Source organism: Mauremys mutica, chromosome 18 (assembly GCF_020497125.1).
Source record: "Mauremys mutica isolate MM-2020 ecotype Southern chromosome 18, ASM2049712v1, whole genome shotgun sequence".
Classification (NCBI taxonomy): Eukaryota; Metazoa; Chordata; order Testudines; family Geoemydidae; genus Mauremys; species Mauremys mutica.
Genome location: NC_059089.1, coordinates 16,438,613 through 16,465,219, shown reverse-complemented (window position 1 = coordinate 16,465,219; position 26,607 = coordinate 16,438,613). Strand labels below are relative to the sequence as shown.

Genomic DNA, 26,607 nt, shown 5'->3' with positions numbered 1-26,607 from the left:
GAACTAAAGAGCCCTCTAGTTCGAATTAAATGGCTTCCTGGTGTGGACGGTTGAGCGGTTAGTTCGAATTAACGCTGCTAAATTCGAATTAAAGTCCTAGTGTAGACCAGGCCTTGTTCTGCTGCTTGTGCAGAGAAAGCCCCTGGCGGGCCTGGCCTGGCCGGTTTGTTTACCTGCCGCGTCCACAGGTTCATCCTATCGTGCTCCCAGTGGCCGCGGTTCGCTGCTCCAGGCCAATGGGGACTGCGGGAAGCGGTGCGGGCCGAGGGATGTACTGGCTGCCATTTCCAGCAGCTCCCATTGCCTGGAGCAGCGAACCACGGCCACTGGGAGCCGCGATCGGACGAACCTGCGGATGCGGCAGGTAAACAAAACCGGCCCGGCCTGCCAGGGGCTTTCTCTGCACAAGCAGCAGAACAAGTTTGGGAACCACTGCTTTACATCATTGTGCAGAGGAACTTGGAGGCAGCCGAAAAAAAATCCATGAATTAAGTTCAAGTGAGAGAGGGTTTTTTTGTGGGGGGTTTGTAAATCCTCAAGGACAAGAGATGAGACAGTCACTATTGTATATACAGGGAAAGCCAGGAAAATTAATTCAAATTAACTAAAAGGTGTGAATGTAAAGTGGATTAGTTAAACTGCATTAAACTGTGTGGAAAATCTCATTTTATTAAATCCACACTTTTAGTTAATTTGGATTAATGTTCTGAGGGCTTGTCTACACTTAAAACGCTACAGCAGCACAACTGAACCACTGAGGTGCTTCATTGTAGACATTACCTACACTGACAGGGAAGGATTCTCCCCTCGGTGTAGGTAATCCACCTCCCTGAGAAGCTAGGCCAACAGAATTCTATCAGTCTAGCGCTGTCTATGTGGGGACTTAGGTCAATTTAACAATGCCACTCGGGTGTGGATTTTTCACATGCTGACTGCTGTAGTTAAACTTACTTAATTTCCTAGTGTAGAGCAGGCCTGAGTGCCCTGTGTAAACAAGTCTTTAAATCCTTCCTCCCCTGCCATGGTTGCAATTGCTGATATCAGAGTTACTGCTCACCTTTTAACAGCTGTCCAGGTACATTTTCAAAGGAGAAACTGTGCCTACATGTGCCTCTTTGTACAAGTCTGGAAGAGGTAGAATCTCTTTTGATAGTAGAAATTTGGTGGGGGGTGTTTGCATACTTTGTTGCCTCCACAGGCTGAGCTCATTACACATATTAGAGGCTCCTTCTATCTCTCCATTCTCTCCCACAAGCACTCTGTGTGCTGCCCTCTGATCCCCTACTATTTCAGGGATTCTCTGCAACCCCTTTCATGCCCTCCCCCCGCCCATGCCCTGGTTCCCTGCTGTGACTCCTTTTCCGGCTCCGTTATCTCTCTTCTGTCTGGGAGATAAGTCATTCAAGGTGTCATGATGGATGGCAGGTGTCTCAGTCTGTGTCTCATTTTTCCTTCTGCTTTTCTAATTTTTTCCCAAAAATCAATAGGGTTCTGCCAATTGATGCCTAGAACATGCCTGGAAATTTTGCAATTGGTCAGATGTAGTGTTCTAAAGGTATCACAGTACTTCCAAACAAAAATGCCCACCAGTTGACTGTAAGGCCTAGCAAGATCAGCCAATAAAATACATGTGTCTGCAAGATATTTCTAAGCATGGGGGAGAAGGTAATCCTCACTATAGTAATAACCAATGCACCATCACTTTTATATTTAAAATATTTTAGAATCTAAAATGAGGGGTGTTACCTAATTTTGAGCCCCCCACGTGTGATGAGAGTTCTCACTGCAAACGCATAACCTAGATATTAATGATTGGCACGCCATCAAAATCTTAGATTGCAATCCTTTAGTACATCTTGGCATCACACTTTGAGCCCTACACATTTTAGAAATACATTAGCTAATTGCTAATGTACCTGTCATTGTTTATGTAAAATAGTAATTTGTAGCTTTAAATGAATCTCAGTGAATTCTAAAGCTGTACTCCCTTGCTGTTTCTCTTTAAAGGTAACATACAATTTTGCTGAAGGGCAGGAAAAAATAAAATGATGGAGGACTATAGATGCATGCAAACAAAATGCTGGGGCTTTTGGCCCCGTTGACTTAAATTTGAGTATCAAATAATAGCATCTTTCCCCATAAAATATATTACCTTGGATTTTAATTCACCCCATTCCAACTTCTTGTGTTTACATCCTACTCCAGTCTTCCTATAATAAGCCTCTCCTTTCTCCCGCTTCAACTGGCTCTCTGACTAACCTACTCCAGATATTAGTTACCCTGCATGAGAAATAGTATTACCTCCCTACTTTAGTCTTAGTTGCTTACATTGTAGTTTCCCCTAGGCAGAACCCTTTCTTGGTTTGAACAATTAATCTTTACCCCTTTCATGTATTTGAAAATGGGGCTGATCTATAGAAAGTGTCATAATAAAAAATATATATGTATGAAATTGGGAAAAGAACCACTGAGGTCACACTCTGTCACAAGGCGCATAAAGAGAATAAAAGAAGTAAAGCCTGCAACACGCTGGTTGTATTCCCATCTCTAAACTAATTGAAGGGCCCGCTCTTACATCCCTCACCAACCTGATGTTCCCACTGAATCAGTAGCAGTTTTGGCTTTGCAAGGAAATGTACACTCATCTCAGCTATCAACAGTTTTGCTGCAGTGTTGTGCAATACTTACAAAAGTTATTCTGCCTGTCAATGGAGAAATGCCTTGCCTGAATGAAAACACAAGCAACCCTTACAAAATCAAGGACCACCCCAAGGAAGGGCTAGTTGTGGACTGTAACCACCATTTTCCCTTCCTATTACTCTCCACCTGTCAGTCAGCGTGTGGTTATCTCATTTTATGAGTCAGATCGCTTGCAGACATTCCCTCTGTACTGTGCAGTTTGCTCTCTGCAACCTGATCCATATCGGTATGTCTTTTACCACTCCTAGCTTGGTGGCCCAAGCTTCTCTGAAGCCCCACTTTCACTTTGATCTTAGAGTCCTGAATTGAATTCCGGATATTCTGCAGGTTCCAATGCGTTCGCAGGAGAGCACTGTCAAGTGTGAAAAAGCCATCCCGTATCCGCCGCACCTGGGTGCACACAGCAGTTGATTTCAGCTCCAAGCCAATCTCGTGAACTATCTTTCGGAGGTACTGCTGGGTCTCATGCAAACACTGGATTTCTGGAGGAGGCAGAAAGACTGCATTAGAAGGGTCAGCGCATATATGCAACAAGACACCGTGCCTGTAAATTCAACCACCAGTTACTGGTATTAAAATACAAAAAGAAGAGTTAGTTCAACAGGAAAGATGCTGTTTTTTTAAGTACCTGCCTGTATAATCATGATTATACAGAGGTCTTGCACAATGTACCAAGCCTTCAAAGAGGTCAATTTTATACAAACAAGTTTCAAATACAAGGTCATATAATAAGAGTTAGATATTTGGGCTAGGCAAAGGTCAGTTTAGCTGTATCTGAGTTTGTCAGAATAATTCATGAGGACTAGAAAGGCTATTAAGGTGAACCACAAAGCTTTTATAAGCAGACTGTTTAGGATCCCAAATTCTTAATATCTGTACAGATTAAATACTTGTAACAATGTTTAATAGATGCTTTGTCTTCAAACTAAAGCCCCAATCCTGTAAATGGCTACGTGCATGGACCCCTGGGCTTGTGTTGAGCTCTATTAACTTTAGTGGGCCTCTGTGTGGACACAAGGATCTGCCTGCCTGCACAAAGTCAATTGCAGAATCAAGGTGTATGGAAATAATCCTTGCAATATTCCTGTGAGTCAGGTACGAAAATGATCATCCTCACATTAGTTGTGGGGAAATGAGGCAGCAAGGGTATATGACTTTCACCATACCACAGAAGTCCATATTAGTGCCAGGATTAGAACGCAGGAAGAGTTGTCTTTCAATCCTGAACTTAAATCACAGAGGTGACAAATTAACAGCCATGGAAACTGGAATCCTTTATTCACAGATCACCTGTGGAACTCTTGCCCACAAGCGATCACCGAGGCCAGAAGTTCAGGATTTGAAAAAGGATTTTATGTTCAGTTACATTATCTAGGACAAAAAAAAGTTTAATGGGGATATAAAATCTCAAACTTCAGGGCATAAACTGACCACTAATTTATTGCTTCCTTAAGTGGGGAGGGTGGCTGCATCAAATGACTAGGCAATGTATACATCTTCTCTATCCCCTTAATCCCATTTTAGAGTAGGCCTTGAACAACACATAACCAGAATAAAGGGGGGTGAGGAGGGCTCAGCTTTCAAAAGTTTGGACGACATTGCACAGGAAGAATTATTCCATAGCTATTTGCTAGGGAATTTAACTGTCCTTTGAAGCACTATCAGAGACAGAATACTGGACTAGGTGGACTATCAGTCTGATCCAATATAGCAGTTATGTTCCTACCAGGCAGAAATTGCACAAACTTCCCCATGCTGCTCAGTCCTAATCTAGAGGGTCTATCCAGCACTGAGATGGTCCTTCAATCTCTATGGCAAATTTAATCATTGGGGTGTTTGCTGAGACTGTCACAGTTACCAATTTGTACCAGCTGGGATGGTTTTGTAACAGACACCTGTCCATTAGGAACTAGATTGAGCTCACAAACTCATTTCACACAGACCACAGAAGAGCAGCTAGATGATAGCAACTTTTTGCCACTATCTTCATACATACTTCCAACATACTCCCAAACTCTAGCTCTAGTTAGACCATACCTAGCTGGAATTCTGGAGGTGCAAATTGGAGGCATCGAATTGCTGTGATTAATGGAGGGGTTTTTTCCATCGGGCGAATTAAACCTTCAACAGCCAGCTCATAGGCCTCTTGAGTTTTCAGGTCAATGTTAGAGTGCCTGGAGAAAGGAACAGAGCAGTGAATTTGCACTTCCATCCCAATGAATTCATAGATTCTGAGGCAGAAAGGACTGTCATGACAATCTAGTCTGACCTCCTGCATAAAATACGTCATAAAACTTCCCCAAAATAACTCCTAAAGCATATTTTTTAGAAAAACATCTAATCTTGATTTAACCATAGTCAGTGATGGAGAACCCACCATGACACTTGGTAAATTGTTCAATAGTTAATTGCACTATTAAAAAGGTACACCTTATTTACAGTCTCAATTTGTCTAGCTTCAACTTCCAGCCAGTGTTACACTTTTATCTGCTAGATTGAAGAGCCCCTTATGAAAATATTTGTTCCCCACGTAGGTACTTATACACTGTAACCAAATTACCCCATAACAGTCTCTTTGTTAAGCTAATAGATTGAGCTCCTTGAGTCTATCATTATAATGCAACTTTTCTAATCCTTTAATCATTCTCATGGCTCTTCTCTGAACCCACTCCAATTTTTCAACATCCTTCTTGAAATGTGGACACCAGAACTGGACACAGTATTCCAGTAGCAGTCACACCACTGCCAAATACAGAGAGTCACCTGTTTATGCATCCAGGGATCACATTAGCCCCATTGGTCACCACGTCGCACTGGGAGCACATGTTCAAAGACCCTCTGTTTTGTTATAAAACTGATGCAACATTCACACTTCAAACTAAAGATTTGTTCAGTCTCTGTAGTTTCTAAGTTAACCTCCCCTGACACAGTTTTTAATCATGTAACTGTGTCTGATGCAGTCATTGTCCTACAAATGCTATAAACATAGGTACTATCAGTAAGGTACTACAACTGGGAGGGAAGGCACCCTATCATACTCAGCAGAAGAACTTTCATTTTACCAAGGTGTCACGTATAGGCCCTAAAGTAAGATGGGAGTTCAGAAGCCAAAGGTAGCCTCATTAGAGCTTGACTCCCACACACAAAGTGGCTTATTTTCCTCTCTCAGGCTCAAACCTTTATAATTCATTACAGCAAGCAACAGACTAATCTCATTGCTTCCAATGATCAGCAAATAGCAGCATGGAAGTCAGGTCAGGTCATTCAGGATTTCTGATTGGATACATACATCAGCAGAGCTTTATGATTGGTTCCCTGAATGACAGCAAGAATCCGCTCCAGCTTGTCCCTTGTGACATGATCTGTAAATGTTGAGAAGGCAAAAGAGGAACATAAATCTTCCTTGATACACCCAGCACCTGCGAAGAGTCTTAGTCTGAAATCAAGATGTTGCCATCTCCTGGCCAAGTTGTCATATCTAAATGGGCTTGTGGGAAAGATGACTTTAGCATAACAGAATACAGCAGCACAGGAAACTGACCCAGTCTACATATATACCATGCCAGTACACAAAGTGAAGCAGTCCCTGGGGCAAAGGGAATAGAGCTTGCATTGGTTTCATGAGAATTCATCTCATGAGATATTTCAAGACTTTGTTTAACATCAGAACCTTTATGGAAGTCTCTGATCACTCTCTTGTGGGTGAGGATAATATGTCTCCTGAGGTACAAGGAGATGGGGTACACCTAACTTTGGGAATAGGTATGATCAGGACTTTATATCAGTGAGCTATATATTGTGGCTGTATTTAGCATACTACAGGCAGGGTAACGTGTCTGACGAAGTGGGTATTCACCCACGAAAGCTTATGCTCCAATACATCTGTTAGTCTCTAAGGTGCCACAGGACTCTCTGTTGATGTTTACTGTGGTGAGACTGCATGGGAGAATCCTCATAAACCAAGATTAGAGAGCTCTTAAAGGTGCGCTAAATGTTGCTCAATCTGGACAGGTGTAACACTTTACTTTCTAATTAGAAATCTTTGTTTCCACATCGACCATTACACTTACCAAATGTGGTCTTCTCTATTAGCCTGCCTGTGTCTGAGAAGTCATCTGTGGCTTTGCCAAACAGTCCACGAACAGTATAAACCTTCAAAAGGGGAAAGTGCAATTTATGGAGGAAACAGTTTGCAAACAGCAGAGAAGCAATACCCTGCTACGCAGCGACTACAGGGCATCACAGGACAGGAAAGGTTTCTCTAAAGGAAAGCTGCAGTCTCTGCACAGTGAGTGGTGCCTCTTATCTTATATGAACTGATAATGGCTTTGGGAAGCATTGGTGATTTGTTTGACACTCAAATGTAGCATGACAGCCACTCCTGCTGGCAGCTGCCTCAATAATATGGAAGCAGGCATTATGTCTTGTGACAGCAGTATGACCTCCCCAGGCCCCTCATAGGCTCTTGAACCAGAGCCTATGAGGTTGAATGGTTACAGCTTTCTTAAAGCTCACATGGTCTCATATGAGCACACTTTTATGACTCCCACTTGTTCATGATCTGCAGGCTCAAGCCACTAGAATAATGATTTTATTGCAATGTTGATAAAGATCATCATTAATATTACTTATACAGCTGTGGTGCCTAGAGGCTCCAATCAGGGATCAGAGCCCCATTGTGCTAAACAGCGTACAAATGAATACAACAGTCCCTGCCCTAGACATCTCTCAATCTAGGCCTATAACATGGTGCAACAGCTGGATAGACACACAAATGGGAATGAGGCAGAGTGCACCCCCCACATACCAGTATATAAAGAACATGCTTCAACATGTACACACATGCATCTCTCACTCACCACAGTATGTACACATACATCTATACATACTATTGTATCTGTCTCCCTAAGGTTATTGTCCAGCATGCCATCATTGCTATCAGCAGTTCAGCTTCCAATGGTGGGCGCAGTAGTGTAGATGGTTAAAAGTGCCAGTGCCTTTTCATGTCATCTGGACCTCCACTGAATAAGGTTAGGATACAGTGGCAGCCAGTTGGTGCCTCTTCGTGGAAAATTTAGGGAGGAAATCCCAAGAGTCAATGTGTCTCAGTTCTGAGCTGGAGGAATTACCTCTAGCAGGAAGTGGGGGGAGAGTCATTTTCCAGATCCCAATTCTACCTTTGGCTTCTCTGCCAGAACTGCCAACAAACAGGGCAAATGTGATTTGTGTAGTGTGGATACTTCCCTCCCCACTAGAAATAGTCTGAGACCCAGTTTGTTTTATAGAAGCCTCCAGATAGCAATGACTTTTGCTTGGTCCTGACCAGGCAAGATTCGGACTGATGACCTACAGGTAAAAAGCTCCACATCCCATTACCAATTCCCAGGTCATTTATATTGTTTCCCTCCACTCCCAAAGGAATACTTAATATTGCTTAATCTCAGTGATTTGTGCCTATATATAGTTGTATGTGTTATTACTTCTCATATGATTTAGTAAGAGTAGGTCACATTTGCCTCTTCTTTCTTGATGCAATTTCTAACTGGGACTTGATTTCTAGTGAGAATGGGTGTTACACACAGAAGTCCCCAAACAGGGTTCGGTGCCAGTGCATACCCTAGTAAGATGGGCGTTGTACATATCAGTGAGCAGCTTGTTCCCATGGCCCACTCCAAGCACTGAAATACAAAAAACAACAGGAGGCCGTTAATCAGTCCCATAAAAAGTTATTTGGGCATAAGCATTTTTATATAGCACCACACTATCCCCTGGCACCGTTCAGACACAGAAAAAGCAATATCTATATACCCAGAATTTATAGTCTAACTATTTCTGACTCTTTGTTGCTGAGAGTTGCCACCACACCCCCAAATCTTTGACTGCCACTAAAGCCACAACTAATAAGAGCTACGTGCTAGTGTTAGCTTCTGCTTTTCATCTGTAGATCCCAAAGCACCCTACAAAAGAAGGGCAGTATCATTATCCCTATTTTACAGACAGGGAAACAGAGACACTTGAGCAGTCAGGTTTACACACAGCAGAGCCAAGAAGAGAATATAAGTCTCCCAATTCAGTCCCTTCCACTGGACCACATTGCCTCTCTGAAAATAATTATTCTTGTCTCCCTGGCTTCTGATTCAGGACCCTCTCAGATCAATCATATCTGATTTGTGTGTTTCTACTGTAACTTACCATTTCTACCTTTGCCCAAGCCCTACAAAATCCTCAGATGCTGCTAGTAGCCAGCACAGTGTTTTGTGAGCCTATCGTCTATTAAAACCCCCTCTATCCTATGCGTGGTAATTTCATGATGAAGCTATATTTGTCTCTCTTTCAAAACAAAACATACCAAACACTCCAGATGACTTTGTATCCAGACGGTGACCTGCTCCGATTTTCAAGTAAGTGAACTCTGGTCCTTTAACTACAAGGGAAAGAAGGTCATACACAAAATTTAATTTCACTATAAAGAAAGAAATATACCAAGCTTTTCTGATCATTCTGTTCATTCCCTTTGGGGCACCTGCCATTGGCCACTGTCAGAGGACAGGATACTGGGCTTGATGGACCTTTGGTCTGACCCAGTATGGCCGTTCTTATGTTCTTGAGAATAGTATGATGGTAGCAGGCAGTATACGTGGTCCCAATGCAATTTAATCTTGCTGCTTCCAAGGTGTTAAAAATCTTTATGATTTACCGTGCACATAGTGAAACCACTTCTAATACATCACTGCCTAAAATGGAATGAAAGTCCTCAATCTCACCAATGGATTCTCACTCTTCTCTCCACTACAAGCAGATTGCACAGTGTTTATCCCCTTTGAATGCAGTGATTACCAGCTACCAGATAATCATTAGCGGCTGCAATCTAAGGGAATTAACACTTCTTATTCCTCCTTTATTCTGCCTGTGTTTTCTCACTGGGCAAGTCAAATCTAGAAATGATAGTAATGGTTTACAGCAGCTTTTCCACAGAAATCAAGATTCTTCTCCAGCCTCTTACCTAGTGGGTGGGCAGTCAGGACAGGCAACTGGGTAACTGTGAGGGTCAGCTCTTTCCCAGCATTTCCTTCTACAGTAGTAGGCAGGAAGCGTACTTGCTGCTGCACAGCTGGCCGTTCCAGAGAGTTCAGTTCTACAGGAAATGGTACAGAAAACAATGGGACACAGTATGAAAAGAAAATACAGTGAAGGGAGTGATAAACATACGTAGTTTCTCTTCAAAGCCTGGTCTACACAAGCAGATTCAGTAACAGTATAACTATTTTGGTTAGGAATGTGATTTTTTTTTTACAGAAATAGTTACTATTACATCTTGTGTGGATGCAATTAGACCAGTATAAAGGTGCTTTATACCAGTACAACTTATTACCCTTCCCACAGGGGAAACGAGTATTACCATATAATTAAAGTGGCACCACTTGTGTGTGCAGACAAGGCTCAAGTGTCTTTGGCTCATGGTTAGAGTCCTTCAAAGCCATGTATGAGTTCCATTTTAGGAAGCAGCATCTTCACAGTCCCTGAAGGGAGGTGAGTGGGACAAGAGACCATCTCCTTTATGTCTGAAAGGAATCTAAGTCCTCCTGGTGACTGCAATGCCGATACCTCCTTGATGAGTAGACATGGGTATATCATCTTCAGCAAGGAAGAGGGATTCCTCATTTAAAAAAAAAAGTCTAAAGTGATTGCCAGCCTAACAGCTGCTAGGTCTGAGATGGAGAATAGCCTTTACAATGGCTATCTCAAGCCTGATTTTTTTTCCTCCAACACTTGTCTCAGCCTGCATGTGTGTCATACAGTGACTAGTCTTAGTCATTTTACCAAATTGTGAGGTATGCCCTTTGCTTTATCCTCTCTATGATGAGGACTCAGTTGTCAAATGAACTCACACAAGGCTTGGGCTAGGGCTTCTAACATTAGTCATAACAAGTGTTCCTGGCAGCAAACCAACATAAGTGGGCCTGAAGGGGTCTCTCAGGCTTTTAGAAAGGCCAGGATTATATGCACTAGCACAAGCTAACCATGGCCTGGACCATTAACACCAGGTCAAGTTACTTAAAGGTGTAGCGAGGAGGGCATTGTCAATTGACAGAGGTAGTCCCTCTCCATGTGCACATCCATCCTGCAAGTAGTAATGCTGCTAGGGACGCTGCACCAGATAACGTTAGGAGCTCTACACTCTCCCATTTGGCTCCTTTGTTGACCCAACATGCTTCTCCAAGTGCCAACGTCTCTGAATTGCAGTTTCAGCACGTAGGTCGGAAGGGAGTTTGGAGATGAAGGAAAACAGTGGGGGCACTAGGCCTTCTTAGAATCCCCTCAATTAGTAGCTCTTAACCTTTCCAGACTACTGTACTCCTTTCAGGAGTCTGATTTGTCTTACATAACCCCAAGTTTCAAAATCAGACCTAAAAATACAAAAGTGTCCCAGCCTCACTGTTACTGAAAAATTGCTTGTTTTTTTCATTTTTACCATATAATTATAAAATAAATCAATTGGAATATAAATATTGCGTTTATATTTCAGTGTCTAGTATACTGAGCAATATAAACTCATCACTGTCTGTATGAAATATAGTTTGTGCTGACTTCGCTAGTGCTTTTTATGTAGCTTGTGGTAAAACTAGGCAAATCTCTAGATGAGTTGATATCTCCCCCCGCCCCCGAAGACCTCTGCGTACCCCTGGGTGAGAACCACTGCCCTAAATCTTCTATGGGGCGGACTGGAAGTCTCCTACCTCACCTCCCCCCCTCCACATGGGGTGAATTCCAGGGCCTGGACAAAAGGACCTGGCCTCACCTTTCAGGAGCAGGGTCTCCACTGTGTCCCGCACCCTGATCGAAGCCACCCCGGGGGGTTTGTACACAGCGAAGAGCCCGTTTAGCCCGGTCCTAGCCGCCCTCCCGGCAGCCATGGCTATGGCGGAAGGAAATCGCCAGCGTATGGGTTCATCAACTACACCGCTCCCCCAGTGGGCGCCGCCATGCGCTTCCGCCAACTGGGTGCGTTGATGAAAGCGCTCCCCATGGGAGCAAGCGCTACGAGACGCACCCGTTCCGGGCAGTTCTCGGCTGCTCAGATCCCTAGGAGGGTATAGTGGCCAACACGTGCCAAGCATCAGCAGGGGAGAGAAAGAGTTCTCAGGCCACGACCCCGCCTTGGGCACCAGCTACACACGTGAGGACGGGCCCTGCTCCTTGGGGAGCCCTGTATTCCCCCAACCCCCTCCTCCTGCGGGATAGCACAGGCGGGGCTCGCCAGGTCCCCACCTCCGGTGGCAGGATGGCGGGGGAAGAAGCCTCAGCACCAAGTCCCGCTGCACCCGCGAGGCTGGGCCTCAGCCCTGACCCGGAGAGGGACGCCACTCGCGCCCCGATTTCATCAGCCGCTGGGGCAGCCGGCGGGACTTGCTGCCCCGCGAGCTCCGCCCGGCCCAGGAGAGGGACCCAGCTGATCACCCCCCCCCCGGCCCATGATGCACCGGGGCTGCGGCGGAGTCGGGGCGCACGTGGTTTCCTGGCGAGCGGGGAGCGGCCCCGAGCTCCGGCCTAGTCGCCGCTCAGCGGATGCTGCCGATCTGCTGGCTGGGCGGGGCGCGCATGGCGGGCTGGCTGCGGCGGGCTCCGGGCTCGCTGCGCGGCCTGCGGCGCCTGGCCCTGGGTTCGCCGGCCCCCATAGGCAAGTGCCGGGGGGCCGCGTGCGGGGCTGGGGGGGGCCGCGACGGCAGGCGAGAGCCCGTGTCGGCGGGTTGAGAAGCGAATCAGGCTTCGATTCATTCCTCATGGGAAATGAGACGTGATGCGCCCCCTGCTATCCCTGCCCTGGGCCCCCGCCCAGTGCACCTCAAACCTGGTTTTGCAGCAGCCCTTACCATGGCAGGCCTGCCTGCACCCCACCTACCTGAGTCCTGAATTACAGCGGCCCCTGTTCCAGTGCTGCTCCCAGCAGCCCGGCCAGTGCACCTGTGACCTGATTCGCAGTGTCTGCTTCCTACTTCTCCCAGCTCTACAGATGCACAGGAATCCTGGCAACATCCTTTGCTGTGCTACTTTGTCCCACCTGCCCCAAACTCTGCCACTGCACCTCAAGCACCCCTGGTATTCCGGCTTTCGGTTTTATTGCTGTGGCTTGTTTTTTGTCCTTATACACCTCTACCCTGATATAACGTTGTCCCCGGGAGCCAAAAAATCTTACCGCATTATAGGTGAAACCATGTTATATCGAACTTGCTTTGATCCGCCAGAGTGCGCAGCCCTGCTCCCCCCCCAAGCGCTGCTTTACCGCGTTATATCCAAATTTGTGTTATATCGGGTCGCGTTCTATCAAGGTAGAGGTGTATTAAGTATATTCCAGGTTATCCAAACAGTAACAGTGATCATGCAGTAGCTTTATTGTTCGAGCCAGTGAGATCCTAGCCACAGCTCCCACCTGGCTAGAGCTCCCAAACGTATGTGTTTATAATGGAGTATTGTTGCAAATCATGGGCCATGGTGATACTATAGACACCAGTGACCTGTAGTTATCTCTGATCACCAAGGGGCTTTGCATACAGACTGACAGGAAAAGGACAAAGGAAGCTACATTGGCAGATATGCACTGTCTTAGTCTTTGAACAGAACTGTATTTCTCAGTTAACTCACTGCCCTGGTGTGGCTATGTTTTGCAGGTAGGGGAGATCAGCTACCCCACACTGACTTGAGAGTGACTGCAGAGGACCATGTGGATGAAGAGAGGTATTACCAGCTGTACCCAGGGCACATCCCCACCAGCCCTCTGCAGAAAGCACTGCTGTCTGCTGGCTCAGCATTTATGGCTCTCTACAACCCTTACCGGCATGGTAAGCTGAATCTTGCAGCTTTTATCCATCTGTGGTCTCCGCATTCACATAGACTCTATTTCCCTCTCTCCCCAGGAGCCAGATCTGTGTTTCTGTTGGGAGTTTCCCTGGGGATTTTCATTCTTTTATTTCCCCATCTCTACATGGTGGGAAAGAATTTGTGTTTAAGAAACTGAGACTGGCACGCAGAGACAGCTGTTAGTGCAGACAGTTAGTGAGAAAGATCCCCCTGCATATCTCTGCTAAAGCATCTCATTCCTCATCCCTTATTATTCCAAACCTCCCGGTTCTCCTAACCTCACTCCCAGTCTGCAATACTCCCTGCTGTTCCAGTCCCAGGCCCCATACTTAGCTCTGCCACCGCACCTCACTCCTGACCTTCAGAGCCCTCTCTGAGCAGCACTTGTGACTAGTTGCATGGCAATTTAAACCCTAGAGGATGGTCTAGTGGTTAGGATGCTTCACCACAGACTTCCGGAGTGACCTCCAGCAAGTCACTTAGTCTCTCTAGGCCTCAGTTCTCCATGTGTGAAATGGGGATAATAGGACTTCTCTACCACGAAGGAGTGCTGTGAGGGTAAATGCATTAATGGCTTTGAGGTGCTCAGATATTGCAGTGCTGAGGGCCACATAGGTACCTAAAATGTATTAGCCCTGTCTTGTGTCCTCAGGATTTTCATTCTTAACCAGAACCACTGTTTGCCTGTTGCTCTTTTATTGTCAATCAGTTTCCCATCCATTCTCTCTCTTTCCCCCTCTTTTTTCAGATATGGTGGCAGTCCTTGGTGAGACAACTGGCTCTTCAGCCCTGCGGAGCCTGAGGGACAAAATGAGACATGACCCTGAAGGTTATCAGATCCTACAGTGCGTTATTGTCCCACTTGCATGGCCTGTGTCAGGGAAGGAGACAAGCTTATGAGGCAGCTGGCTGGCTGGAGCAATTGTATCTATACCGCACGCTTCTGGGCAGGCAGCGCAGGCTCCTGTCGACAAGGGGAGGATTCTGGAATCGTTGTGCTTACAGGGACAGAATGATTGTTTAATTCCCAAGAGATTTTTCTGCTTCCCTGCTGATGTTCAGAATGGTCCCTTTTGGCAAGTCCAAGAACAGCAGTACACATACTTGGTGTGCAGGCCTGCCTACCTCCTCTTCGGTTTCAGCTTTGCTGCTGCTGTTAGTGGTGAACGCGCTCGTTCTAGATGTGGGAAACTGTGTGTATGTGAGCTCCCCCCACAGCAGTTCATGAGGGCAATAGCAACTCCCACCCCGCGTGCTGCTGGATCTTACTGCATCAGCCTGCCAGCGACTGCAGCCTCCATCACCAACTTGTCTGCTTCTCCCACAACAACCTGTTTACTTTCTTCTATGCCACTCCCTACACTTGAAACCCCTTCCCCACACTGGTTTGGAAAGACACTAATCCTATCCCTTCTGATCCCTCCTTAAGACCCGCTTCTGCTGTGATGCCTACAGGAAACTGCCAGCTGGTACGGGGTTAATGCAAGTGCACATTCTTATTACTGTTTCCTTTGTCCTCTCTTTTCTGTATCTTCTGTTTGCTCGTTACACCTACTTCTCCTCTGTTGTCTTAATGACACTGTAAATTCTTCAGGGCAGAGGCTGCCTTTTGCTCTGTGTTTGTAGCGCGTCTGATACATTGCAGGCCTGACCCTGATTGGGGCCTCTGGGTGCTACTGCATTGAAATACTGAATAATAATAATAGTAAGGCGTGAGACAGGAAGTGCAGCTTAGTGTCAACCAAGCAGTGAAACAACCGTCAGATGCACAGGCGGAGTAAGACGGGGACATTTATTTCAGTTCTGGGAATTTTCGTTAATTGGTCCAAGGTGCAACTCAGATCCCCCTTAATCCTTATCTGGAGGATTTAAGAGTGCCTAGGTCTAGCCTGTGTATGTGGGGAGTTTCAGCCTGGAACCAAAACTAGTATGTTCGTGGCCTTTCAGTGCTTTGAATTGGCCCCTCCGTTAAATTTCTTTACTGAAATCAGAGACATCCTGGGCAAAGGTGCCTTCTGTCTATGGGTCGTGTTCCCAGCTGTGCTCTGTGATAGGTCCTGAAGCTGTTGAAGCACCGACAGCTCAGCAGGAGGGGGCATCCAGTCCACATTTGGGACAGACTTTTCTCTCCACTGACGTGCTGCTTGCTTCATGAGGCCAGAGCACTTTTGCTGTGAAGCCTCTGGCCAAAGTTTACCCCTCCCTGCCACCACTGTTGTGCACGGTGCTACGTACCTGTCTCTGTTGCCTTAGAGGCGGCTGCATTTCAGAGGTGCTGTGCATAGAGAATTTGGCATCCTCAGAGATGAGTGGTGCTGTAGAAATGTGAGATAACGGCTTTACTGGTACTATGGCTCCTTTAAGTTCTCTGTGCCCTGATTCCCACGGGTGTGAAATAATAGGCAAGCAAGTGTTTGTGCAGGACTTTAAGAGCCAGTGGGGAAAGGCATCAGCAAAACCCTCCTGCCGAGGACGTGAATTCCAGCAATACCGATGTCTGGGCAGCTGGCCTTGGTTTTCTCAGCTTCCCTGGGGAGTTGCTGTGTTGTGGGTTGGCTCAGCCACTCTGTTTTTCATTTGCAGAGAGCGGCCTCGGATCCGTCTCTCCACCCTGGACGTGACTGGGCTCCGGGGGCTTCCGGATGGAACGTTTGGCCGAGAATATGTCCGGTTTTTGGACAGCAATGTGAGTATGGGACCTAGCAGTCCTTGGGAGGCAGCAGGGCGTCTGGGGGCTGTGGATGGCGGTAGCTGATCTGTCTGGTGAGAAGAGCATGGATGGGCTCCAGAGGGGAGTCTGAGCCATCTGGGAGGTCAGCAAGGGAGAAAGCAGACAGGGGAGCCTAAAGAAAGTCTCCAGTGAAATTAAATCAGCCTAGTGGATAGAGCACTAGACTTGGATTCAGGACACCTGGGTTCTGGTCCTGGCTCTGACAGTGGCCTGCTGGGTGATCTGGGGCAAGTCACGTCACTGCGCCTCAGTTTCCCTTTCTATACAGTGGAGATAATGATTCTGACCTCCTTTGCAGAATACCTTAAGATCTCCTGATGAACAGTGCTATGTAAGAGCTAGGGATTATTATTACTAAAGAATCATCATGAAACAGGAATTCCTGGCATGTAGCAGGGGCTGAACCTGGGCTGCTCTGATTTTGCAGAGAGTTTCTCCAGACACCAGGATGCCGGTCAAGTTTGTCGATGACGAGGAGCTGGCCTATGTGATCCAGCGGTACCGTGAGGTCCATGACCTGATGCACACCCTTCTCGGCATGCCCACCAACATGCTTGGTGAGTCCAGACTGAGTGTGACTGAGAGTCATTACCGTCTAGCATGCTGCTGTGTGAAATGAATTGGGGAGGTCTCTGCCAGGCTGCCAGTGGCCAGATGTCCACATCACAAAACCCATCCCTGCACCTTGGCTGCCTTGTTGGCTGACTTATCAGAGAGGCCAAGGACTGAACGGGCCATGGAGGTTAAACTCCTCCAGGTCAGGGCTGCAGGCCACTGATGGGGCAGGGCGTGGGGCACGTTTGCTTTGCCGCTGTCAGCATTCCATCTGCTGTGTGGATAAAAAGAGAACCACAGCCTCCAGGAACAATCACCCTTCACCTACATGAGAGATGCTCACTGAGTCACTGGCGTTGCTGAATAGGAAGAGGTTGGGTGGGTGCTGTCCTAAAGGGCAGATGATGAAACCTGCAGTGCAAGAACGACTGCATGAGTGGATTGTTTCGTAAGCCAAAACCAGCTTTGAGCAAGTGTGGGCTGGATTTACGAGAAGGGGACGGGAGGAGAAATGTTCTTTTAGTTGAGCTCTTATCTGCAAATCAGCTGTCTGTTCTTCTGAATAAACTGACTAGCAAGTAGAACAGGAGTCCTGGTGGCACCTTAGAGACAAACACATTTATTTGAGCATAAGCTTTTTTGGGCTACAGCCCACTTCATCAGATGCAGCAGCAGGTTTAAAACAAATACAGGGAAGTTCTTCTTCACGCAGCGCACAGTCAACTTGTGGAACTCCTTAGCTGAGGAGGTTGTGAAGGCTAGGACTATAACAGCATTTAAAAGAGAACTGGATAAATTCATGGTGGTTAAGTCCATTAATGGCTATTAGCCAGGATGGGTAAGGAATGGTGTCCCTAGCCTCTGTTCGTCAGAGGATGGAGATGGATGGCAGGAGAGAGATCACTTGATCATTGCCTGTTAGGTCCACTCCCTCTGGGGCACCTGGCATTGGCCACTGTTGGTAGACAGGATACTGGGCTGAATGGACCTTTGGTCTGACCCGGTACGGCTGTTCTTATGTTCATAGAATGGAACATAGAGTAAGAAGATATAGACATACAGAGAACATGAAAAGGTGGAAGTTGCCATACCAGCTCTAAGAGGCTAATTAATTAAGATCCCCGCTGATAATAGCTCATCTTCATTAATTAGCCTCTTAAAGTTGATATGGCAACGTCCACCTTTCCATGTTCTCTGTATGTATATTTATCTTCTTACTCAATGTTCCATTTTATGCATCTGATGAAGTGGGCTGTAGCCCATGAAAGCTTATGCTCAGATAAATTTGTTAGTCTCTAAGGCACCACAAGTATTCCTGTAAAAGCAGCAGAGAGTCCTGTGGCACCTTATAGACTAACAGTCGTGTTGGAGCATGAGCTTTCGTGGGTGAATAAATACTCCTGTTCTTTTTGTGATACAGACTAACACGGCTGCTACTCTGAAACCTGTTAATAGCAAGTGGCAGGCTGAAATTGCTGACCTGCTGTTAGCTGAACAAAGCTTTAGGACCCTGCAGGAGCCTGGGCTTCCCAGTGTTTGGAGGTTTATTTTAAGAAGGTCTGGTGCAGGCTGAGAGGCCTGACATTTGACCTACTCCACCCTTCCACCCCCATCTTGTTGCATCACAGTATAGAGTTTACCAAGCTGCAAATCTTGCTGTTTAAATAGAGCACTGGACTGGGATTCAGGAGACCTGGGGTCTGTTCCTGGCTCCGCCACCAGCTTTCTGAATGACCTTGGGCAAGCCACTTCACTGCTCTGTGTCTCAGTTTCCCCATCTGTTAAATGGGGATCCTAACCATCTTTGTAAAGCGCTTTGAGATCTACCGATGAAAACTGCTATAAAAGAGCTAGGTATTATTAATATTCTAATATGCTTGAATGCCAGCAGCTCAGGGTTCCCGAGCAACCCTACAATAACAAACCTGTGCAAGTAACTCAGTGTTCCTGAACAGCCCGACAGCAATACAGTAATACCTATGATCATGTAATTTGGGCAGCTAAGTCCCTTAGACACCTTTGAAAATCACAGCCTTAATTTTTAGGTTGAACTTTTTAAATGTTGTATAGAACCCAAATGTTAGGACTACAGTATGGATACTTATTGATTTGATTATCTTCAAAGGGTGCTTGTGTCTCTCACTAGCGCATGGCCTGGAGTGCTCTCATCCTTCTGCAGTGCCTCAGAAAGGGGCCTTCGGAATAAGTTAAGTTGGCTAGAGAGCTTAAGGTCCTGATTCTGCTCCCATTGGAGTCAAGAGCAAAACTCCCAGTTGCAGCATTGTCTGAAAAGAGCAAAAATATTTGCATCAGCAGTGTCATGCTCATTCTGCGGAGAGGGCCAGATTGCGTAGTTTAATTATGGCCCATGGATGGGGGTATTATAGCAGAGCAGTGGTTGCACTCTGGTCATATTTTGAAGGCTTTCTTCATGTAGAAACATGCTTTAAAAAAGCGGGGAGGGTTAGATTCTGTAGACTCTAAATATGCCAAGTGGGCAGCAGAAAAACATCGAGCAGGCCAGATACTTACTATGCTGGGTTTACAGTGGAAATGAGAGGGCCACTTGGAATAGTAACTTCAAGCCCCAAGTTCCCTGACCAGTTTTTTGTCATAAGAACGGCCATACTGGGTCAGACCAAAGGCCCATCCAGCCCAGTATCCAGCCTGCCGACAGTGGCCAATGCCAGGTGTCCCAGAGGGAGTGAACCTAACGGGTAATGATCAAGTGATCTCTCTCCTGCCATCCATCTCCATCCTCTGACAAACAGAGGCTAGGGACACCCTTCATTTCACAGTCAAGTTTTCCCTTCCCTTTTCCCATATGCTGGGTGCAAGATCCTCACAAACAAGTCAGTTTAACCTAAGGATTTGATCCAGTATCCACTGAAGTCAGTAGCAGCCTTTCTGTTGATTCTAATGGGCTTTGGATCAGCTTCTACTGGATTATACAGGAAAAACAGCGAAACTGACTAGACACAAACTGTCAGAGAGGGAAAACAGAGAGAAGTAGGGCCAGTTTCTCAGCTGATATAAGTCAGGCTTGCTCCAGTGAAACCAATGGGGTTACAAATCCCTTGACTCCAGTTGAGAATCTGGTCCATTGTGCATGTTACGGTTACAGGGCCAGCTGCACCTCTCTCCCCTATCTGGTCTCTCTAAGGCAGTGGTTCTCAACCTGCAGGCTGCATGCAGCCCAGTTAGCACACAGCTGTGTAGTAAAGATTGCCCAGCCCACACGGAGAGATCCAGGGTCAGGGCTGCCGCCCAGCAGGATCTGGGGTCAGGGCTGCCCGCCTGGCCCCACAAGAACGGGGGTCTAGGGTCGCCGGGCTCTGCTTCTGGCCCCACTCTGTGGAGGGGTATCTGGGCGTATGTGGCACACAGTTATAAATAGGTTGAGAACCACTGCTCTAAGGACACCCCTCAGATGTCAGCCTCATGCCTTTACCTGTCCTAGGGTGGGAATCTGCAATTCTCCCAATCAGGCTCTGGGCTACAGCACCTTGTGGATCACCCATTCTGGTCAAGCAGGTCTGACAGGAATCAGGCACCTGTGGGAGTCTGTGACCAGTGGTGAATAGAGTGATCAGAGGGTTGTTTCTTTAACAATAGGAACAAAGCATTTAAAGAGAGAGGATTGTAAACCAACAGTCTGCACACACCTCTGTCTTCACCCCTCTTCCCCCCCGGACGGTAGCCCCTAGACAGCCTCACCCACTGTCTCTTAACAACCCTCCAGTGCTGGAAAGTTGCTTACTTTGGCGTCATTCTTTTTCCTTCCTGTTTCTTTTTCCCAGTGTTCCATCCCATTAAACTAAACCAATCTATTTGTACGATAAACCACCCCATAACCAGGTCAACACACGATATTCATAAATTATTACAGAGCATCCCCACAGGCGCCCCAGAGCCAAGCCCAGTCATTCCTGCATCATATCCAGGGCGGCGCTCTGAGCTGTTGACGGTGGCTCTCCAAGCCATCGCCAAATGCCAGGAGGAGGAGCCCGCTCTTTAGCTAGAGATAGGGTGACCAGATAGCAAGTGTGAAAAATCGGGTCACTTGGGGTCTGTGCTTATATAGACAATTATAAGACAAAACCAATAATATCAGGACATCTGGTCACCCTATCTGGGAAGCAAGAGCTGATTATTTCTAGAGCCCAGAGGAAACACGTACAATCTTAGTACACTCTGAACGATGGCCCAGACACGCACCTGAGGAAATAATTCACTAGGAAGAGGAGGGTGAAAAATAAAATGACAATTTCTCTGTTTTGACATGCGTCTAGATAGGGAGCTCTCATTCTCCTGGGTCTTCTCTGGCTTTCTTCCAGGGGAGGTTGTGGTGAAGTGGTTTGAAGCTGTTCAGACTGGCCTGCCCATGTGCATTCTGGGAGCGGTGTTTGGCCCGGTTCGTCTCAACGCCCGGTAGGTTGATCAGCCTGCAGGCTTCTGTAGAGCCTGTGCCTGGTTTGAAAGTCTGATTGAGAGGTTTTCTCTCCCATTATGTGTCTTCAAGATCCCAAATAAAATGGCAGCAGATGGGCACGACAGAGGGGACCTGTCTGCAAGGGAGGGGGTCTTCCCAGTGGAAAGGGGGTCTCATGTTCCATAGATCTTTATAGGCAAAGATGGCCTGATGTGGAAGATTATCCTACCCAAGAATATGAAAGCTCTCATGGCACCTGTTAACATCCCTAAAGGGAATTAACCTGTTTGTCTAGGTCTGATTTATCCCATAAATCCTAATAGGGCTTCCAATCTGGAACCACAGTTCCTACCAACACTACCCAGTGAAATGTCTTCATGCAACAGAAAGTACCATCTTATCTAGTAGTTAAAGCAAAGGACTAAGAGTGAGGCCTCGTGGGATCTATTCCCGTGTCCACCTCTGACTTCGCAGTGTGTCCTTCAGCACCTCACTTCCCTGGCTGTGGATCTCCCCTGCTGTAAAATGGGATAATGAGATTGGCTGGTCTCCGTGTTATGCGTCATTACATACTCAGCAAATGGATCACAGCAATGGTACCATTGAGCCCAGAGGCTCAGATTCTTCCCAGGGCTGTTTCTAGGCACCCCACATACTGGCTTCTGGGAAGCAGCATAGTTTTGTGGTTCAAGCGTGAGACAGAGTCGGGAGATGTGGGTCTTGTCCTGGCTCACTGTGTGACCCTGGGTAAGGCACTTCCCCTCTCTGGACCGTCACTGCTTCATGAATTAAACAGGGAGAATGAGATTGACCTGCTCATGGGTGGTTGTGAGAGTAAATCAGTTAGTGCTGCTAAAGTGCTTTAAGGCCCTCAGATGAAAAGGGCTGTAGAGTGTGTCGTAGTATTGTATTGTGTGCCGCTGTGTACAGTGGTATTGTGTTTGGCTATTGGATTGTGTTCCCAGGGAAGAAAGTCAAACCATTTCCACACCTTTATTGCAGGAAGCTGCAGATCCTGACCACAGAGCTTATTCCCTGGGCTGTTCAGAGCGGCCGCAATGCCAGCTGTGTCCTGAATTTCTACTACGAGAACCGCTGGGAGCAGACGGTGGAGTCTCTGAGGGAGGAGATTGGAATCTTACATCCCCCTGCTATTTGTGTGTAAAAGTCTGGGGGGCAGGTGGGCATACTGGGCTTCACACTGGCAGGATGGAGCCTGACTGGGCACCATGCATGAGGAGCAATGAATAAACCCTTTGCAGGTTCGAGTCTCCTGGGAATTCTCCTACAGCAGTTGAGGGCATCAGTCTGCCCACATGAGATGCTGGGTTGCCAACTTGCCAAGAATGCAAGGGCTGCACCCAGGGCTGGATTCATCGCTGTTGTAAGCGGCTGCAGCTCTGCTGATGTCAGTGAAGTTGCACTTTCGCACCCCTAAGGTGAATTTGAACCTGGTGACTGTCTTAGTCCTCAGCGTAGAGATATGGCCCATGGAGATAAGTCCCATCATGCAGTGTACCAGCTAGGTCCTAGCAGAGGCTGGGACATGGAGTCTCCATGTGCTGCATGTCTTCACAAGACCCCATGAGAGGGCCCCATGGTCTGCATTCAGTTATCCCTGTAATACTGGAGTGGGGAAGATGGGAAGCAGAGCTGGGTTAAAGTAGCACTGAAACTATCTAGTAACTTTTGGCTTCTGGTTGCTATAACGTTCCCTAGGTGAATACCTACCCCCCTGGGGAGCTGAGACACTTAATTCCCTAGGGGACCATTCTACCCCAGTTAAAGCCAGTTGACGCAATGACAGCCGATCAGCACTAGTGCTCTGCCCCCAGCGGTACTGACTGGCACTAGGAATGTATTTTGTGTCTCTAGTACAGCTCAATCGATCAGTCTCATACCCGCTTTGGTCGGTCACAGTGAAACCACACCCCACTGAGTTGGGAGGGCATGTGTGTCACAGTGTGTCAATTGCTGCAAACCATTTAAAATAAACAAAATCCACCACCAGCATCCCCCTCGCTGACTGTCTCAGCAGCCAGGCCAAGGATTGAATGGGCCGCGGGGCCTGAGCTCCCCTCTCGTCCCCAACTGGGTCCCTTCCAGTTTACAATAGAGGCACAGTGACCGGCTTGCCAGGGGGAAGCACTTACTGTCCAGGCTGTACCTGCTCCGAGGAGAGAAGATTTCAGTCCCCACTAATTCCACATGAACTTGGCTTTGTTTTCAGTAGCTCTGTGTGGGCTCGAGCGCGCGAGGCTGGATATCTGCAGAACAGAGGGAGGGAGAATGAGATGCTGAATCCCACAGGGAGTGGAATGCTGAGATTGCACACGCTGTTTGTGCTGGGTCAGTGTTTATAAAGCGATTTCTGTGCAGTGTAACTAAGTTGGGTTCCACACTTATAAGGCAAATAACAAAACCCAGATTGAATAGTTCTCGGTGCACCAAAGCAGGATGTATTTTAATGTGGTGTTTTGAGGCTGATGTTCCTTTTTCATAAATAAAATCCCGGGTGACACTTGCAGCTTTGTCTCCCCCCAGATCAGACAATCTGATGTGTAACCTCATCCTTCGGAGGGGTCTGTTCTTTGTATGTTTGCGGCAGCTGGAAACAGATCACGCACGTGTGTGTGTAGCCTGCCTCCCCAGTGGAATGCAGACACAGAGCAGGTGGTGTATGTGCATCTTCCACAGTGGTTGTGGTGGCAGAATTACCTGCTCTGATAGGGCTGCATTGGTGCAAGTGGAAGCCAGACCTTGTCGCCAACATACACACTGCTGATAACCTGGGGTTTGGTCCTGGATCAGCTCTTTTCAGGCAGTTGTTGGGATTAATCACTTCTCCCTGTGTTTGTAGTACATAGCCACAGGCAGGGTGGGACACAGTGCCTATGGAGTGCAGGGTGCCTTTGCAAACATCAGTTTAATCTTCACAACCCCCTGAGAGGTGGATATTATCACCCCTGTTTTACAGGTGGGGTAACTGGGTGACAAAGAGGACAAGTGATTTTACTAAGGTCCCCTAGCGAATTAGAGGCAAAGCTGGGGCTTGAACCTGGGAATCTAGATTTCTAGCCCCATGCCCTACCCATTAGACCACACTCCCTCCTCACAGAGCACACACCCTGCAGGCAGCGTTTTGGCTTTCCACAATGGGATGCAAAGAGCTTCCAAAAACATTGGACATGTCCCTCCAGCAATGGACCCAGCACAGTGTCTGCCTCCCCCATGTTCTCAGAGCACTGAGGTATGTGCACCTTCTGCACAGAGGACCAGTGCGCTGTGGTCTAAGGCTTCCTGCTCTGTGAATGGTGTCTGGAAGCCACTGCAGGCGGTTGTGAGGTCTTGCTCACAGTCTCACGGTCCTTGCTGCAGTGCTCAGCTACCTGTGGTGAGAGCTAGGCAGACGTAGAACTCCCTCCGGCAGCCTGGGGAGGCTAGTAAACACCTGCACCTGGCACTTGTCCCTTCTGAGGCCACAATCTGTTCTCCTCATGCTCCCTCTTGTGTATTGCAACCTCCTTCTCTCGTCTCTGTCCCTGCAGCATGCGTCCCCCTTTCCCACAGCGCTGCCCGAGCCTTCCTGCTACTTGAATCATGGCACTGACTGCGTCTCCCCTCTCCTTTTGGAAACTGGGCTGTCCCCGGGAGCTGACGCGTGGTCGGGTGTTTCTCACGGAGGCGGAAGGGGCACGGGAAGACAATACTTACCTGCAGAGAGCTGGGCCCAGTCCTGCTGCCACCTGGTTAGGAACTTCCAACTATGCCCAACCTCTCACCCTCCCCACCTCTGTCCTCATGCCAGGAACCAGCAGAGGGGCTGGTGAGCCTGTTCCGCAGAGGAAGTTAGAACAGGGGGATGAGAAGATGGCCCAGAGCCGAGAATGGCTGTGCACCGACAGGCTGAGCAGGGAGTGTGACTCTCCCATCCTGCTTGGGGAGCTGGGGGGCGGTGGGGGATGCACTTTAAACAGTCATCGGGGCAGGGGGAGTTAGTCTGGCCAGGTGCTGATGGAGGGGCTATCCCACCTGCCTGCTTACCTTCCCACAGGGCCTGTGGGGGCGGGGTCATCTCTTCATCTACAGAGGTCTCCATAACTCCAGCCCTGCCTCTCCTCTTCCTCTGCTCTTCACCCTCCTTCCAAACCTCACCCCGACCCCTCCCTTTGCCGTTTCACCCACTTCTAAAACTGTGTCAAATGTCACACTGGAACCGCCTCCCAAATCAGTGGAAAGGCCAAGCCTCGTCCCTACTTCTGTGAAGTTCCCCCCCCCCGCCCCCAATACTCCTGTTCTAATGGCCAGACCCCAATCTGGGTCTCAGCTGGTATAGTCTTGTGGCCCTAGACCAGGGGTTCTCAAAACTGGGGGGTCACAAGGTTATTACATGGGGGGGTCATGAGCTGTCAGCCTCCACCCCCCCAAACCTCGCTTTGTCTCCAGCAAATAGTGTTTGTTTTTAATTTATAAGTGGGGGTCACAGTCATTGGTTTGCTATGAAAGGGGTCACCAATACAAACCGCCCTAGACCATATGCTCTAAGGTGAGAGCCCTGTTATCTGCTTGGCACCTGTCAAGAGACATGTGGTAAATCCATTTATCACATAGCTCTGCATGGATCTCACTACCCTACCTGGAGGGTGTGTACATCTATTATCTCATCTAAGCAAACAAAACTGGGTTAACATGGAGTTCGGGGTATTTTTCTGAACTCCATTCATTGATTAAAGAAAAAAAAAGAGAGAGAATATAGTCAATTCTGACCTTAAGGTTCTTAAATGTTATGACATAACCACTGCATCTTTCATAAATGACAGTTCAATAAACTCACTTGTAATCAAAGTACATGTAGAATCAGGATTCTCCTTTCCTATTGGCATAAATCAGGAGAAGCCCCAGATAAGTCACAGTGTAAAACTGGTGTAAGTAAAAAGAGAATTTGGCCCAAGGTCTGTCTCTATCAATGGGTTCCCTTTTGAGGTGGCTGAATGTTTACAGTATTAATCTAGTAGAACACAAAGAAATGCTATAAAACTTGTGCTGACTTTCAGGAAGGCGTCTGATAGATTGTAAGCTCTTTGGGTCGGGCTGATATTTACTGTGTTTGTACAGCTCCGAGCACCATAAGACCCTCAGCTGTTTGATCTTTAGGAGCTACTGCAATATAAAAGTTAAATAATATTAAATTTCACATTTACAGCTGCGCCACAACTTTCACAAGAACTTAGCCTGGGGCCCATCAGTAAGTGGGATGAATTTGGGAAGAAAATATTGAATGTTTTTCATATACATCCATGAAAATAAAGGCCTGATCCAGCTTCTATTGTGA

The 26,607-nt window shown here is 47.3% G+C and overlaps 2 protein-coding genes across 3 annotated transcripts; one reads left to right on the top strand and one right to left on the bottom strand.

Annotated features, from left to right (window-relative positions):
• Positions 1 to 1,829: 1,829 nt before the first annotated feature.
• Positions 1,830 to 11,849, bottom strand: TRUB2 (TruB pseudouridine synthase family member 2). Its single transcript, XM_044992487.1, is given in 9 exon segments — positions 1,830 to 2,854; positions 2,857 to 3,182; positions 4,738 to 4,874; positions 5,990 to 6,062; positions 6,771 to 6,852; positions 8,317 to 8,378; positions 9,050 to 9,124; positions 9,704 to 9,835; positions 11,501 to 11,849. Coding segments are annotated over 9 exon segments (1,227 nt in total). The 5' UTR covers positions 11,820 to 11,849; the 3' UTR covers positions 1,830 to 2,833.
• Positions 11,758 to 26,599, top strand: COQ4 (coenzyme Q4). Of its 2 annotated transcripts, none has more exons than XM_044992489.1 (7): positions 11,758 to 11,878; positions 13,368 to 13,538; positions 14,306 to 14,402; positions 16,141 to 16,243; positions 16,716 to 16,845; positions 21,181 to 21,274; positions 22,278 to 26,599. In XM_044992489.1, the coding sequence occupies exons 2-7, from the start codon at positions 13,511 to 13,513 to the stop codon at positions 22,438 to 22,440; spliced, it is 615 nt and encodes a 204-aa protein (XP_044848424.1). In that variant the 5' UTR covers positions 11,758 to 11,878; positions 13,368 to 13,510; the 3' UTR covers positions 22,441 to 26,599. The 2 variants fall into 2 exon arrangements, with proteins under 2 accessions (XP_044848424.1, XP_044848423.1); XM_044992488.1 differs by lacking the exon at positions 11,758 to 11,878 and adding an exon at positions 12,177 to 12,379.
• The last annotated feature ends 8 nt before the right edge of the window (positions 26,600 to 26,607 follow it).